The following is a 12,606-nucleotide window of genomic DNA, read 5'->3' as shown; positions in this document are numbered from 1 at the left end:
ATTCTTGAAAATGAGAACAAGTCAAAATATATTTCTGAACTACCGGTTTTATCACTTTCTAATGAGCACTTTCATTGGGAAACTCAAAACTGCATATCATCTTATTTTCAGATGTCCTACAGCTGTCTGCATTTGGTCTGTGATAGGGGAGTTGCTAGATTGGCCGTCCCATCCTTCTTCAATTCACTAACTTCGTGCCTAGGTGCGTCATGGAAAAATTTAATTGTTTTTTCTCTGTTGTGGAGTTGATGTTGGTTGGTGGTCTCTTTGGACCATCAGAAATGCCTCTTGGTTTTTGAAAAGAAAATGGTGAGAAACCCAACTGACAGTCATGATTGTCCTCTTGACCACCGTGATGATCTGACCAAGTTTACATCACATGCTTTCGACCGAACTAAATTCTGAATACAATTCTTTTTTACAACAACTGATCCTGTCCTGAAAATGTTGGCAGATCCATGGGGTTTGACTTCAAAGACACCAGCCGATGTATGCTGTCTCACCAGCCTGTAGACTCCTGCTATCCCGAGCACACAAGTTTGTAGATTGCTGCTATCCCAAGCACACAAGTTTGGAACTAGACCTCAATGATACTGCACAACTCAATATTTTCATGTGCATGACATGAAGTTCCGTACTGTTTTGTTCATACATCTTTATAGCTTCACATCTAAGTTCAAAACCTCTTCTTTTTGTTGCCTCTATTTTATTGTTTTCAAATAAAATTGTATGTGTTATACTGTTATCAATGTCACTCATATGGCCTTGAGAAAATAAATAAAATACTAGACTGCAATAATGATTGATTATTTAATTTAGACATCCTTTATGTGGCATTCAAAGACATTTTCATTTATCATATAAGAGGGATCGAGGCCTGGTTAGAAACCAATTGCGTTTTTGTAGTCGGTCTGTTTGAAATGGATAATGGACCAACCACTGATATGCTAAATATTAGTGGCTTAGCTAACAGTTCTTTATTTTTTAAATAGGTCTGATACACAAAAAAAAATTACTAGTGGCATATGTATTCCAGTATAATCTACACTACTTAAAAAGGAGGAGCATATTCCCTATTCTGCCCCACCCACCACTACATCAAACTTTGGTCGTCCTCGTAAAAAGCCTCTGTAATTTTTTTAACTACCTAAGCATGGGGCTAATCGGATGCTTCAGGAAATCATTGCTATATTTGCCCCTTTTGTTTTGCCAAATGTTACATATCATGCCCTATGTTTTGCCCCTTTTGTTTTGATGAATTGTGTAACATCCCAAATTTCAAATAAAGGAAGAAGAACATTTCCAAGTATCCAAAATTTAGAACCAACAAAAACTTTTACTTTGCATATAGTACCCTGCATAGGACTTGTGCATTTTGAGTGATATGCCATGTTGATTGTTACCTTGCATATGTGATGAACCCCACAACCCTAGAGTGATCAAGTGATCATCATAAACCAAATTCATCAAAAAGAGAAAGAAATCAAATATTAGAAAAACCCTAAAAACCCTAACATATGGCTTATGCCATTTTTGTAAATTTGATCCTAGAACCATTTGATCTTCACCAATAGTTGTGTTATGTTATTAAAGAGTAATTACAACTTTGGGAATCAAAGATGTACCTTTCAAACCAAATTCAAATTTGAAAACATGATCACATATGATAATGGTCATTTCTGACTTTTACAGTCTGGTCACCACTTTGAGCCTCTCTACTTCAAATTTTTCAAACCAAACAAATCCAACTCTTGGCATGTCATCCAAGTACACAACAAGGTGAACAACTTTTGTGAAGATCATCTTATCAAAATCTTTCTGGATCAAGAGATAGGAGCAAGCAAAGATGAGACATTGAAACAGATTCAACAATCTCCATTTTCAAATTTTGATCAAACCTTGCTGCTCCTTGACCATTTCTTTGCTCAACCAAGTCCCCTGGACATCCCTCTACCTAGCCCATGCCAGAGCACGCCATGGACACGACCAAATCATGGCCAGCCATGGCCATGCCGGCCACGTCGCCCTCGACACGCCTCCCCCTTTCTCTCTTCACCATCGCCACGGCCACCATGTCCAACGCGTAGCCCACACCATGCTGAGATCGCCCGTACTCGCCGTCGATCGTGAGGACGCCGACAAGCCCCGGACGACGCGCTCCCAGGTACGCCCAGGTACGCCGCGAGCGGCATGGGCGACGTCACTGGCGCACGGACGCGCACGCCCCGGCCACGCGGCGCCCGCCAAATCTCGCCGTACCCCGACCATATCCGCGCGCCGTGGTACTCTTCTCGCCACGCGGAGCTCGCCGGACACGCCGACGTCATGCCTTGGCGACCACGGCCGCCGAAGAGGACGAACGCGCCCGCCACGGCCGCGACAGTACGCACACCCGCCCGACCACCGTACGCCACCATTTACCGCGCCGTTGACGCTCCGAGGACCGCGGTGACGTCGTGAACACGACCCCGTCGTCGCCTAGCCCTCTAGCTCACCGGAGCGGCCGCGCCCTTGTCGACTTGCCACCGCACCCACGGCACCCTCACGCGCCTATAAAAGGAGGCCTCCCCTCGACGATCTAAGCACACCACCATGACCACCTCTCACCACCGCCTCGCTCAGCACCAGTAGCCACCTCAATCGTCGCCGGAGCAAGGCCAATCGACGCCTCACTGCCGCGGAAGCTCTGCAGCAATCGCCGTCGATCCAGGCCTCCCCAAGCGACGCCATCGCTACAGGCTGCTTCGCCGTCGTCTACAACGTCCCCAAGCACACTGACCAACCCTAGCTGGAGCCACGGTGAGCCTCCGACCCCCTACCGCCGCCGTGCCAGAGCTCCCCTCTCGCCGTCGACGACGATGAACGTGCACCGTTAGATCTTGTTCTAATCCAACGCGTCTCATTGATCCATACCGCTTCGGCTATTATGAGTCGCTGACGGGTGGAGCCCACTGTCAGGCGGCCCACGCGTGCACAGATGCGTGGTGGGCTGGCCTTGGGCCGTTTTTAAACGTTTCGGCCCAGTTAGCTTTCCCGCGTAGCCCAGTAATTCAAATTCGAATTATCCAAATCCATTTAATTTCAATACTGGTTCCAACTTTGAAAATCAATAGAATCTGTTTGGCTTGGCCAAATTTAACAAACTTTATATTGTTAGAAAGCTAAGGAAAAGTTCTACAACTTGCCACTGGTCTCACCTTGAGATCTGTTGTAGAAATAATGTGACAAAAAGATCAAGCCAGAGACTTTTGCACATTCAATTAATTCTTAAAAATCAACCAAAATAGATATTAAGTTAATTCCAACTCCTATAGCTCACATTTGACTTACACTAATTGTTTCTGCAAGAAAATGGTGTGGTCACTTTGCATGATCATGCCCTAGTTTAATTAATGGACAATATGGCTAGTTTAGTAAGTGATATTGTCCAAAACTATTATGTAAATCTTATGAAGTATCTTTACTTCATTTAAATCTTTGTCTCAAATGAATTCATGTGATGTTTGCACCCCTAGTCCAAACTCTCCTATATGAACATTTGGAGATTTAAATCATTTGTAGAGTTTTTAAATAGTATGAGGTGGTCTACCTCATTTAAATCATTTTCTCCAATAATGATGATGAATGTTTGACTTAGGTCAATATGAATTCATGTATGATTATGGTTGAGAAATTAAATCTTAAGAAGACTTCAATGAGAGAAAATTAATCCTCAAGCACCATATGAAAGTTAATTGTCACATATGAATGAGAGGAAATTATTTTCCTCAAGTCACCCCACCAATGCACTTACTTATTTTATGTGTGTGCTTAGTATAGTTTGTGTGAAGTAATGATGTGTTTAGTATAGCTTTTGAGCTTGTTTGGTGATTATACTTCGTATTCAAATTTAGACGCTAGCACCGGAGATTATCAAGAGGAAGGAGAATTCTACCCTGAAGAAGAAGGAGAAAACCTAGAGAACTACCAAGGCAAGATAATACTCTTGCAAAGTGCAAAGCTCCCCTTGAGCAAGGCACCATGATTCTTACCTTTCTTCATACAAGCTTATCTTATGTGTACACTATACAAGTTATACTTGTTGTGTTTTCCAAGGATGGACTAAAATTGGTATAGAGAACAAGATTACTAGATGAGTAAAGATAGCAAAGCAAAGTAGCACCCCTCATGATTAGTGCTAGTGCTAAAATACTAAAATTTGACTACTTTAGATGGGAACATGTGAATGGTTGAATTTGAAACCTTGGAATGATGAAGCATTCCATTGAAGAGTTTGAAGTTGAATGTGAACAAGAGAAGATGGTGATTTTTGATAAAAACCTGATATTGGTTTGAATGCGATACCTTTCTAATTTTTGAGTACCCCCACAATACCTGATTATGGGTAGGGCTTAACTGGAAGTTTATAGATCTTAGTATGAGTTCCCTCTGAACACACATCATAGGGGTTATGCTGAGGCTGCCTCCGTTGTTGAGAAAGGATGTGAATTGAGGTGAAATTGTACGGCCAAGCCATGTGCGGTTCCCGAGTTAACAGCTTGGTTTTCACTCGGGAGGCCAAGCTCATGGGGAGAGGTGCTCATACTAGGATGTGTAAGTGAAAGGTTATGGTTGATGATCCGCGTATCGTGTTACGGTGACTCGGAGTTATTCCGACGGATGAAATCAAATGTTGTGGCACAAGTGTGCAACCTCTGCAGAGTGTTAAATCTATTCGAATAGCCGTGTCCACGGTTACGGACGGTTGGAAGGGCCATACAGTTTCCGGTGTCAGATTTTCTTTGAAAGCTTGAATATGTGAATGGTGACTTGGTGACTTGTTGGGATTTGAACCAATGATGTGGGAATGACACTAATGTTCCCACTTAAGTTAGTTAGTACATGATCCAAGCTTGTGAACTAAAATTTGGCTTATGCAAGTCAAACTAGAGCTTAGTACTTTTAGTTGGCATATTACAATAGTATTAGTTTGCAAGTACTTGAAGTACTTACGACTTTGTCCATGGCTATTCAAATGGCCAGAGTACGATGATGAACAGAACTATCACGAGGATGACCAGCAGGACGCCTACGACAACTAGGGGTTTCTGACGTCAAATGTTGGCCTGTGGACTAGAGAGTCCTGTTATTATTACGCTTCCGCTATGTATGAACTTGTGTATGTTGTTGATTGAAAGATCAACTATTTGTGTAAGATGAATCATGTGATTCAAGTTTGTAAGACATTATGGCTTGTAATAAATAATGACTGTGATATTCGACTATTATGCCTCGCAACAATATTATCCTGGGATTACGATGAATGACATAATAGGCATCTGGACTTAAAAATCCGGGTGTTGACAAATTGTCGGTACAAAAATGTAAAACCCGAAAATACGTACAACTATGCTTCAACAATTCGTTGTACTATACAAATACAACCTCTAAGCATGAGGTGCGAGTATAATTTTTTGGGTTCCCCCTTTCTTGCATGGTCACTAGGTATTTGTTTTTTTAGCAGGTACTTAATAATCTAGATATTTGTTATTTTACTTGTTTAATCTGTCAACCCTATATAGATGAAAAAGCTGCTTATGGACTTTCATGTTAGTGGCACTAGCAATCACCTTGATATTTGTAATATGCATAAGCAGTCTCGGATGGTGTTTTGTTTGCTGATAGTTGCATCAGTACTGACTGGTTAACTGTGTTTGTCTACACTTATTTATCCTTTTTCTAACACCATAGTCAAGCTTCTTATGGATATTTTATATCAAGGCAAGAAGATCTTAAAGATTAGAAGTTCTGAAAATGCGTGTGTTCATGCGGAATTGGCCTTTTTTCCATTATTACAAACCTTCTCACTTATTATTCTCATTTTCTCTGTGGTGCCAATTAGTATTGTGCATCCTAACTTCTTATACTGATCTACTAAATGACACCTTCTCTGTGGTGCATATATTTTATTTGGTTGACCCATATGCACTTATAACTATATAAAACTAATTTTGACACTTCTGACACAATTGCCCTTATTTAAAACATTAATTTTGATTGATAATTATGCCCACTGAAGATTGTAGATGTATTTCTCTTGCTGTAGCTCTAGATGGACCAAGACATCAACAATTTAGATGACATGACAGGCTTGATAAAAGGCGAGAAACGAAGCAATATATACATTGTTCTGTCATTTATTTTCCTCGTTCAAATGCCAATACATTTTTCCTTAAATATGATTTATTTAGGATGCCATAACTGACATCTCCAGCTCCTACACTAAGATATTGGCCAAGGTAAGTAATCCAGCTCCTACAGAAGTTCCGAAAGTATATGAACTATTTCTTTGACTACAAACAGGATAGTGCTTACATGGGTTAGGATTCCTTCTTTATTAGAAACCTGGGCATGGCCAGTCAAATAGCCGTGATATATGAATATTCACTCGTATGACGACAATTGGTGAAAAAACAAAGTGTTGCAGATTCAAGTATTGAAACTAGGGCGTTTCTCGGTTCTCTCTTCATTATAGTTGGTTGCTCCTTTTATTTTATAAACTATCATGCCAATTTTTATATTCAAAGTACACCTAAGTACATATTGTACAGTAATTGGTTACTACAACAGTCTCATATAGTACATGCTTCAGTAGCTTAAGTTACTGCACTTAGACAAAATATTTTAGCATCAGGGTCTGACCTCCTAATTTAATATCTCCATATGCAAACCTATATCACCATGATCTCTAACGCATAACACCATCAGTACCTAGCTACCCTGACTAGGCCCGAAGATTTTTGTAAGCACTTCACACAATCGGGAGCTTGCTTTGTGAAATTGGGACCATTTAGAAACAATCGCAAAGATATTATATTACAAGCTACTTACGACTTATGAGTTATATGTCGGTGTAATATATTGGATGTTCATGTATTTATTTGGTTTGTATCAATATCATATATTATTATTATAAGATAGTGATAAGAAAGAGTGGAGATGAGCATGCCACATAGATGGGAAGTGATAGTCTCCCCTCTGTTCTTCTGTAATCTACTTTAATCACTTCTGCAATTGTGGGTTCAACGACTCTATTTGTGGATTTAGTTCTTGATATCAGAAATTATGTTTTATCCAGCAGGTGCATATGCAAGGTGACAAGGACAGAAGAATATGTACATATTATGCAAGGTGACAATGACAGAAGAATATGTACATATTATGCAAGGTGACAAGGGTAGAAGAACATGTACATATGCAAAGGTGACAAGGACAGGGAGAACTCAAAAGCTGGTATTATGTGAGCTAAAACCAGGTGTTTTTTTAATGCTTCCTTTTTGCTATGTAAGGTTAGTTCAGGTGGGATGATGTACTGTGTTGTTTTGCAAATTAGTTGATTTAATAGTTAGTTCAGGTATGCGATGATCTGTGAGGAGTGTAACTGTTATGCAACTTTGTTGTTAAACCCAGATGCTAATCCAGACACCGTAATGTTGAAAGAAATAGTATGCTAATCTAACAAAATTGATTTGGCTACCTACCACCAATAATATAACATGATTCATTTCTGATCCCTGGATGTGATGCTTGCACTTTAAAAGAGTTGTCACCATTTTATTAGGTTTTGCATTGTCTCGGAACCTCCAGTTTATGTGGAAGCAAGTTATTATAGCAGATGAAGTAATTTTCGAGAATGGCCTAGCTATAAAGATTGCTGAATTAGACATATAGAAGGTGTATATCAGCACAAAACTTTGACAATATGCAAGGCCATCGACGAGGTCCCATTTCTGTCACCGTCTACCGATTTTCTTGCACGATGCATATAATAATCAAAATATTGAGTTTATCTCGATTTGTCGCATGAAGTCTGTACTATCTGTGTCACACTTCTAATTGCTGGTTGTTGAGGTAACAATTATGACGACCTAGAACACGGGTGTCGGACTGACCACGGAAGAATAACAAGAGCTAGAACTTGAAACCACGTAGAGGCACAACAATGTTTATTGTTATTGCTTTAGTGTTATCGTGTTGTATATTGTGTTATCCATGATTTATTTCAATTTTTATAGTGAGTTGTAAATTATATATGTATATTGAAAAATAAAATTTGAAGACCCGTGGCAAAGCACGGGCATTTGTACTAGTAAGGTACTAAAGGCACAAAAACTTATTATGAATCGGAGAGAGTAGTGGTGGAGCTTAGTTGAAGCAAACATGTGCCATGACCCGCCCGTTTATGCTATTATTCAGCCCTAAAACATAATTAGTCTGGTCTAATCCCACTTTTTCCTATTGTTTTCTCTCTAATTTTTTTTGCCCACTTTGATTTCTTTGTCAAGCTCCGCTACCGTGAGCCAGTATATCCAATATGAGCTTTAGGACTTTCTATGTACTGCTTCATGCGGTACTACTTGTCGTGTGTTGCCTGTAGGGTTCCTAAAAGGTCCCATTTGGCAGGGTCCGTAAAAAAATTGAAATTAAAGTTGGCTCCCGGATGCATATGCTTCCTCTCCGAAAAAACATATTTGAAAGTGTCGAAAATTTTTGACAAAAAATTCTACATGTCCACAATATATGTGGGTTCGCCAAATTTCGCGAAAAACTGATACTTTTTGTGGTCTATGTAAAAATGTGAAAATTTATCTTGTCAAAACCATTATTTTTAGCACCAAAATTTGCCCCTTTTTTACATACGCCACAAGACAAGTTGATTTTTCATGAAACTGACTTTGTGGATGTGTAGCACATGAAGATGTACACGCGAATGTTTTGTTTCAATTTTTTTGGCATTTAAAAATATGTCCAAGACCTATTTTAAAATAAAGGGAGCATACGCTCCCATGAGCCAAAACACCACTCCTCGTCAAACAGTTATATAAAATTGTATTTATTTTTTACAAATCAATTTAATACTAAAAAATGTGTGCTTGTAAAATATTTAAATGTTCATATACGTCTAAAATAAATGTTCCCATATTACCAAATATTTATTATTATTTTTATAAAAGTGCTTCCTATATATGTTAAAAATGTTTAGACAAATAATAAAAAATGTTCATAGTAAAATTGTAAATATCCTATTCATTTCAAAAAAAAAATACATGTTTTAAAGAAGAAAAATAGAAGAAACAAAACTTAAAAACTAACCAGAAGGCAAAATAGAAAAGGCTGCAAAAATGCGAAATCTGAAAAAATAAAACAAAAACAAATTTGGTGATATTTGAACATCTGATTCAGTTCTCATAGCAATGTTTAAGTTGCATGCACTTCGCGTGCAAACAAATTTGGTACGGAGTAATATTTGAACCAAAAAGGATCCAAATCTAAGTACAGTACTCGCTCCGTTAAGGACGAGGAATCCGCGACATAATTCCATGAGCAGACAGGCGACTGTCGTCTCGAGCCCAAACCCCCAAACCCTGCTTCGATGCCATCCCTCCCCTCCCCTTTCGCCGCCGGCGACTGCCCCGCCGACAAGTTCGACCCCGACTACCTCTACTTCCTCCGCCACCTTCGCCCCGACGGCGACTCCTACATCCTCGAGCTCCCGCCCGGCGGCGCCTCCCCTGCCTCCGTCATCAAGTACGAGTGCCCCATCGCCAACTCCGACGGCGAATGCGTCTCCGACCCGTCCCCGGGCCGCGGGAGCACCAACCGCCGGACAGAACAGAGGGACTCGTCGGTCGACGCGCCCCCCTCGTGGCTCGATTCCCTCGCCGACATCGACGAGGATTACCGCGTTTTCCTGCAGCACGCGCGCGTGGTGAACAACCGCCTGAGGCTCGAGATCGGCGGCGTCGTCGTGGACTACGAGCCGGACCCTGACGCGGCGCAATCTGGAGGCAGCAGCGGGATCGAGGAGCAATCGGAGAAAGATGCGGCCGTTGATTCCTCTAGGGAACAGGGGAAGGGGATCGATTTGGACGAGCCGGTGGTGATTGTTCCGGAGCGGAACGTGTGCGATTGGCGTGCGGATCCAACGCCTGGGCAAAGGGTGGATGGTCAGCAAGCTACGGGACACCACGATGCTGAGCCTCGAGTTGCTTCGGTGAGAATATCTTTGCTCTCTGATGCCTGTTTTACTGTTACATTTTCATACTGTTGGCTAACAGAACTGATCGGCGTGTAAAGAATTGCATCTGGATTATGCTTGTGCCTGTTCTAGGACTCATAGCTTGTAACCAAATGTTCAGTGCCAATATTAGGTCCATTGTATGTTAACATTTGCAATTACGCTAGTGAGGCTAGTTTGTTCTGTAGCATGTGCCTTTCTTCCCATCTTTTCCAAAAATATACAATCAAGGTTATTCTGAAGAAATGAATCAACCTTTATATCCCAAGAAGTGGACACATTCATGTCTTTAGACATCAAGACATCCTGATTGAGCATTTGTGATCAAGCATAGCTCCCCTACTTTACCCTTGTTGTTGATTCTTCATTGTCAATCACTTAATATGGAATTTAGATCTTGCCAATTGATATTAACCACTATCTACGAACTTCAGTATAAGATAAAAAAGATTTAACCAAAGTTCTGAAGGTGTACACCACTTCATGTACTAGGGCTGTCTTTTTTCTTTCTGTAAGGCAACTATATCTGTGATTTACTTCTCTTGCTTCCTACGAATTTGTAGTCGCATAGATCACAAGGTGTTATATGGCCGCCACATATCAACCTGAGGCCAGATTCATACTTCAAGCGAAGATTGATGGATGCTCTTCAGAAGCCATTTAGTCGGAAAGAGTACCTTCACCTGTTTGACATGGCTTCTATCCGTACTCCTTTAGTCAAGTTGCGACAGGTTCGCAATGATGAAAAATTCTACCCTACTGACGACAGGGGCAAGTCATATTTTGACCATTACCCAGGTATGTTCCTATATCATGTATACGCTTTATCTGACAAGTATCATGTTCTTTATCTCATCTGTTTTGTACTGCTTTTTGCACTCTTCCCATTCAGAAATTTGTTTCTTATTGTTATTGTAAATGGGCAAGTAAATTCTGTGATCTGTACGATTTGCACTTCATGAACAGTTCGGTCTTGAGATTAATGACATTCTGTTGTGCTGTTTTAACAGTCATCGTAGAATGAGTTATCCTGGAATGTTGAATTCAGTGCAGTATATGCTATACATCATTGTTAATGTATGTGTTAGTATGTTGTGCAGTACTCTATATTCTGATGGGCAGCTCAGCTAGCAATCAATCATTTGAACATATTTTTCTCTTGATTTTAATACTGTTGATGTGCCGTACTCAGTTACTCACTCTAGATTCTGTTAGTACACAATAATAATTTATTTTGCCTGAGAAGCTCTCTTTCCCTCTGACAAGTCACTAAGGGCAACCAATGTATAGAGCCTGATCTGCCATCTATGATGGGCTCCACGTTCGGTCTCCAAATTTAGTGCAAATTTGTGCAATGTATAGAGGTTCCTATTGCCTCTAGGTATACCTCATGAATCATAAATTAGTCTGATGGCTCAACTCCTTGATCTCCTCAACTGGTTTCTCTCTGCTCGTGTGAACTCCCCAATCCAGTATTTGTGAGTTGTTTACTTGGTAGAGTCATCCTCCGAGGCTAGAGGCGATGCTAACCTGTCGTTTTTACACTAGAGGCAGGAGGGGAGAGAGCGCTCAGAGGCAGTAAAAAAACATGCACTGCAGATGCTTTAAGCGATCCTTTGTATTGTGTAGTACCCCCTCCATCCAAAAATAAGTGTCTCAACTTTTTCTAGATATGGATGTATCTATAAATGCATCTATCTAGACAAAAGTGAGACACATTTTTGGACGGAGGTAGTATAAACCAGTAGCAAAACACATTTTATATGTTTCCTTCTAGAGTACTGTAAAATATTGATCGCTTAGGTTAATTAACGTAAATCACTTTGTATTGTTTGATAAGGAATGCAGTTATCCTTCAACGGGTTCCGAGTTGTTGTCTTTGTACTACTAACACATTTGTTTATTTATCCTCAGATCTTGTTGAACAAGTTATAAACACTAGCTATTCCAATGGTTTAGCTCTGATGCGGGGGTTTTTCTTCTGGTTGCAGGTATCCTTTCATACTATTTTTCCTCTGATAATAATAATGTAGGCACTTACTGTGGTCATGTCTGTAAGGTTCATGTCTCCATCTAAATCCGAAGTCCCAACTCTAAAACCCGAACTATTTTTGTTTACTCTAATAAGTTGGTCACAACTGGAGCACATGTGTATTCTGTTGGTAGAGTTAAAAGGAGACATGTTATGGATATACTAGTTTGCCATGCTGCTCAATATATCCCGTTTAAAGACCAGGCTAGGTGCGCCTGCCATCGATCATAATAAAATCTATTTTTTGCAGCATTAGTACCTTGGTAGCATGAATATATTTGCAAACTGTAAAGTTTACACTCCCTTTTGCAGAATAGTGCACACGAGGATCAGTTCAGTCCTTGGGTAGATGATCTGAAGGAGGTTATTCCATTGATGGACTGAGGTTACTCATATCCATAGTTCACTCGTCTTCTCTTTATGGAGACAATTCTTTAAGGGTGACAAACGATTCTCAGTAGAGAATATTGTTTTTTCTTACCATTTTATTAATGGAATGTGCGAATAAGTATTGGAA

General features: G+C 40.3%; 1 protein-coding gene across 1 annotated transcript; it reads left to right on the top strand.

The window, feature by feature from the left end:
* Positions 1-9,354: 9,354 nt before the first annotated feature.
* LOC124675721 lies at positions 9,355-12,606 on the top strand. Its single transcript, XM_047211796.1, has 4 exons — positions 9,355-10,033; positions 10,621-10,855; positions 11,972-12,048; positions 12,402-12,606. Exons 1-4 carry the CDS (start codon positions 9,413-9,415, stop codon positions 12,471-12,473), a joined length of 1,005 nt encoding a protein of 334 aa, XP_047067752.1. The 5' UTR covers positions 9,355-9,412; the 3' UTR covers positions 12,474-12,606.

The sequence above is a fragment of the Lolium rigidum genome, chromosome 7 (genome assembly GCF_022539505.1).
Source record: "Lolium rigidum isolate FL_2022 chromosome 7, APGP_CSIRO_Lrig_0.1, whole genome shotgun sequence".
Taxonomy (NCBI): domain Eukaryota; kingdom Viridiplantae; phylum Streptophyta; class Magnoliopsida; order Poales; family Poaceae; genus Lolium; species Lolium rigidum.
The sequence above is the reverse complement of the archived record's forward strand: the minus strand, read 5'-3'. Positions and strand labels throughout refer to the sequence as shown.

What these genes read in the sequence shown, in the direction of transcription:
- LOC124675721 (XM_047211796.1), top strand. Translation starts at nt 9,413, where the DNA reads ATGCCATCCCTCCCCTCCCCTTTCGCCGCCGGCGACTGCCCCGCCGAC. An exon ending in ATATTTTGACCATTACCCAG is followed by an intron (nt 10,856 to 11,971) that starts GTATGTTCCTAT and finishes ATTTATCCTCAG; the next exon opens with ATCTTGTTGAACAAGTTATA. An exon ending in GGTTTTTCTTCTGGTTGCAG is followed by an intron (nt 12,049 to 12,401) that starts GTATCCTTTCAT and finishes TCCCTTTTGCAG; the next exon opens with AATAGTGCACACGAGGATCA.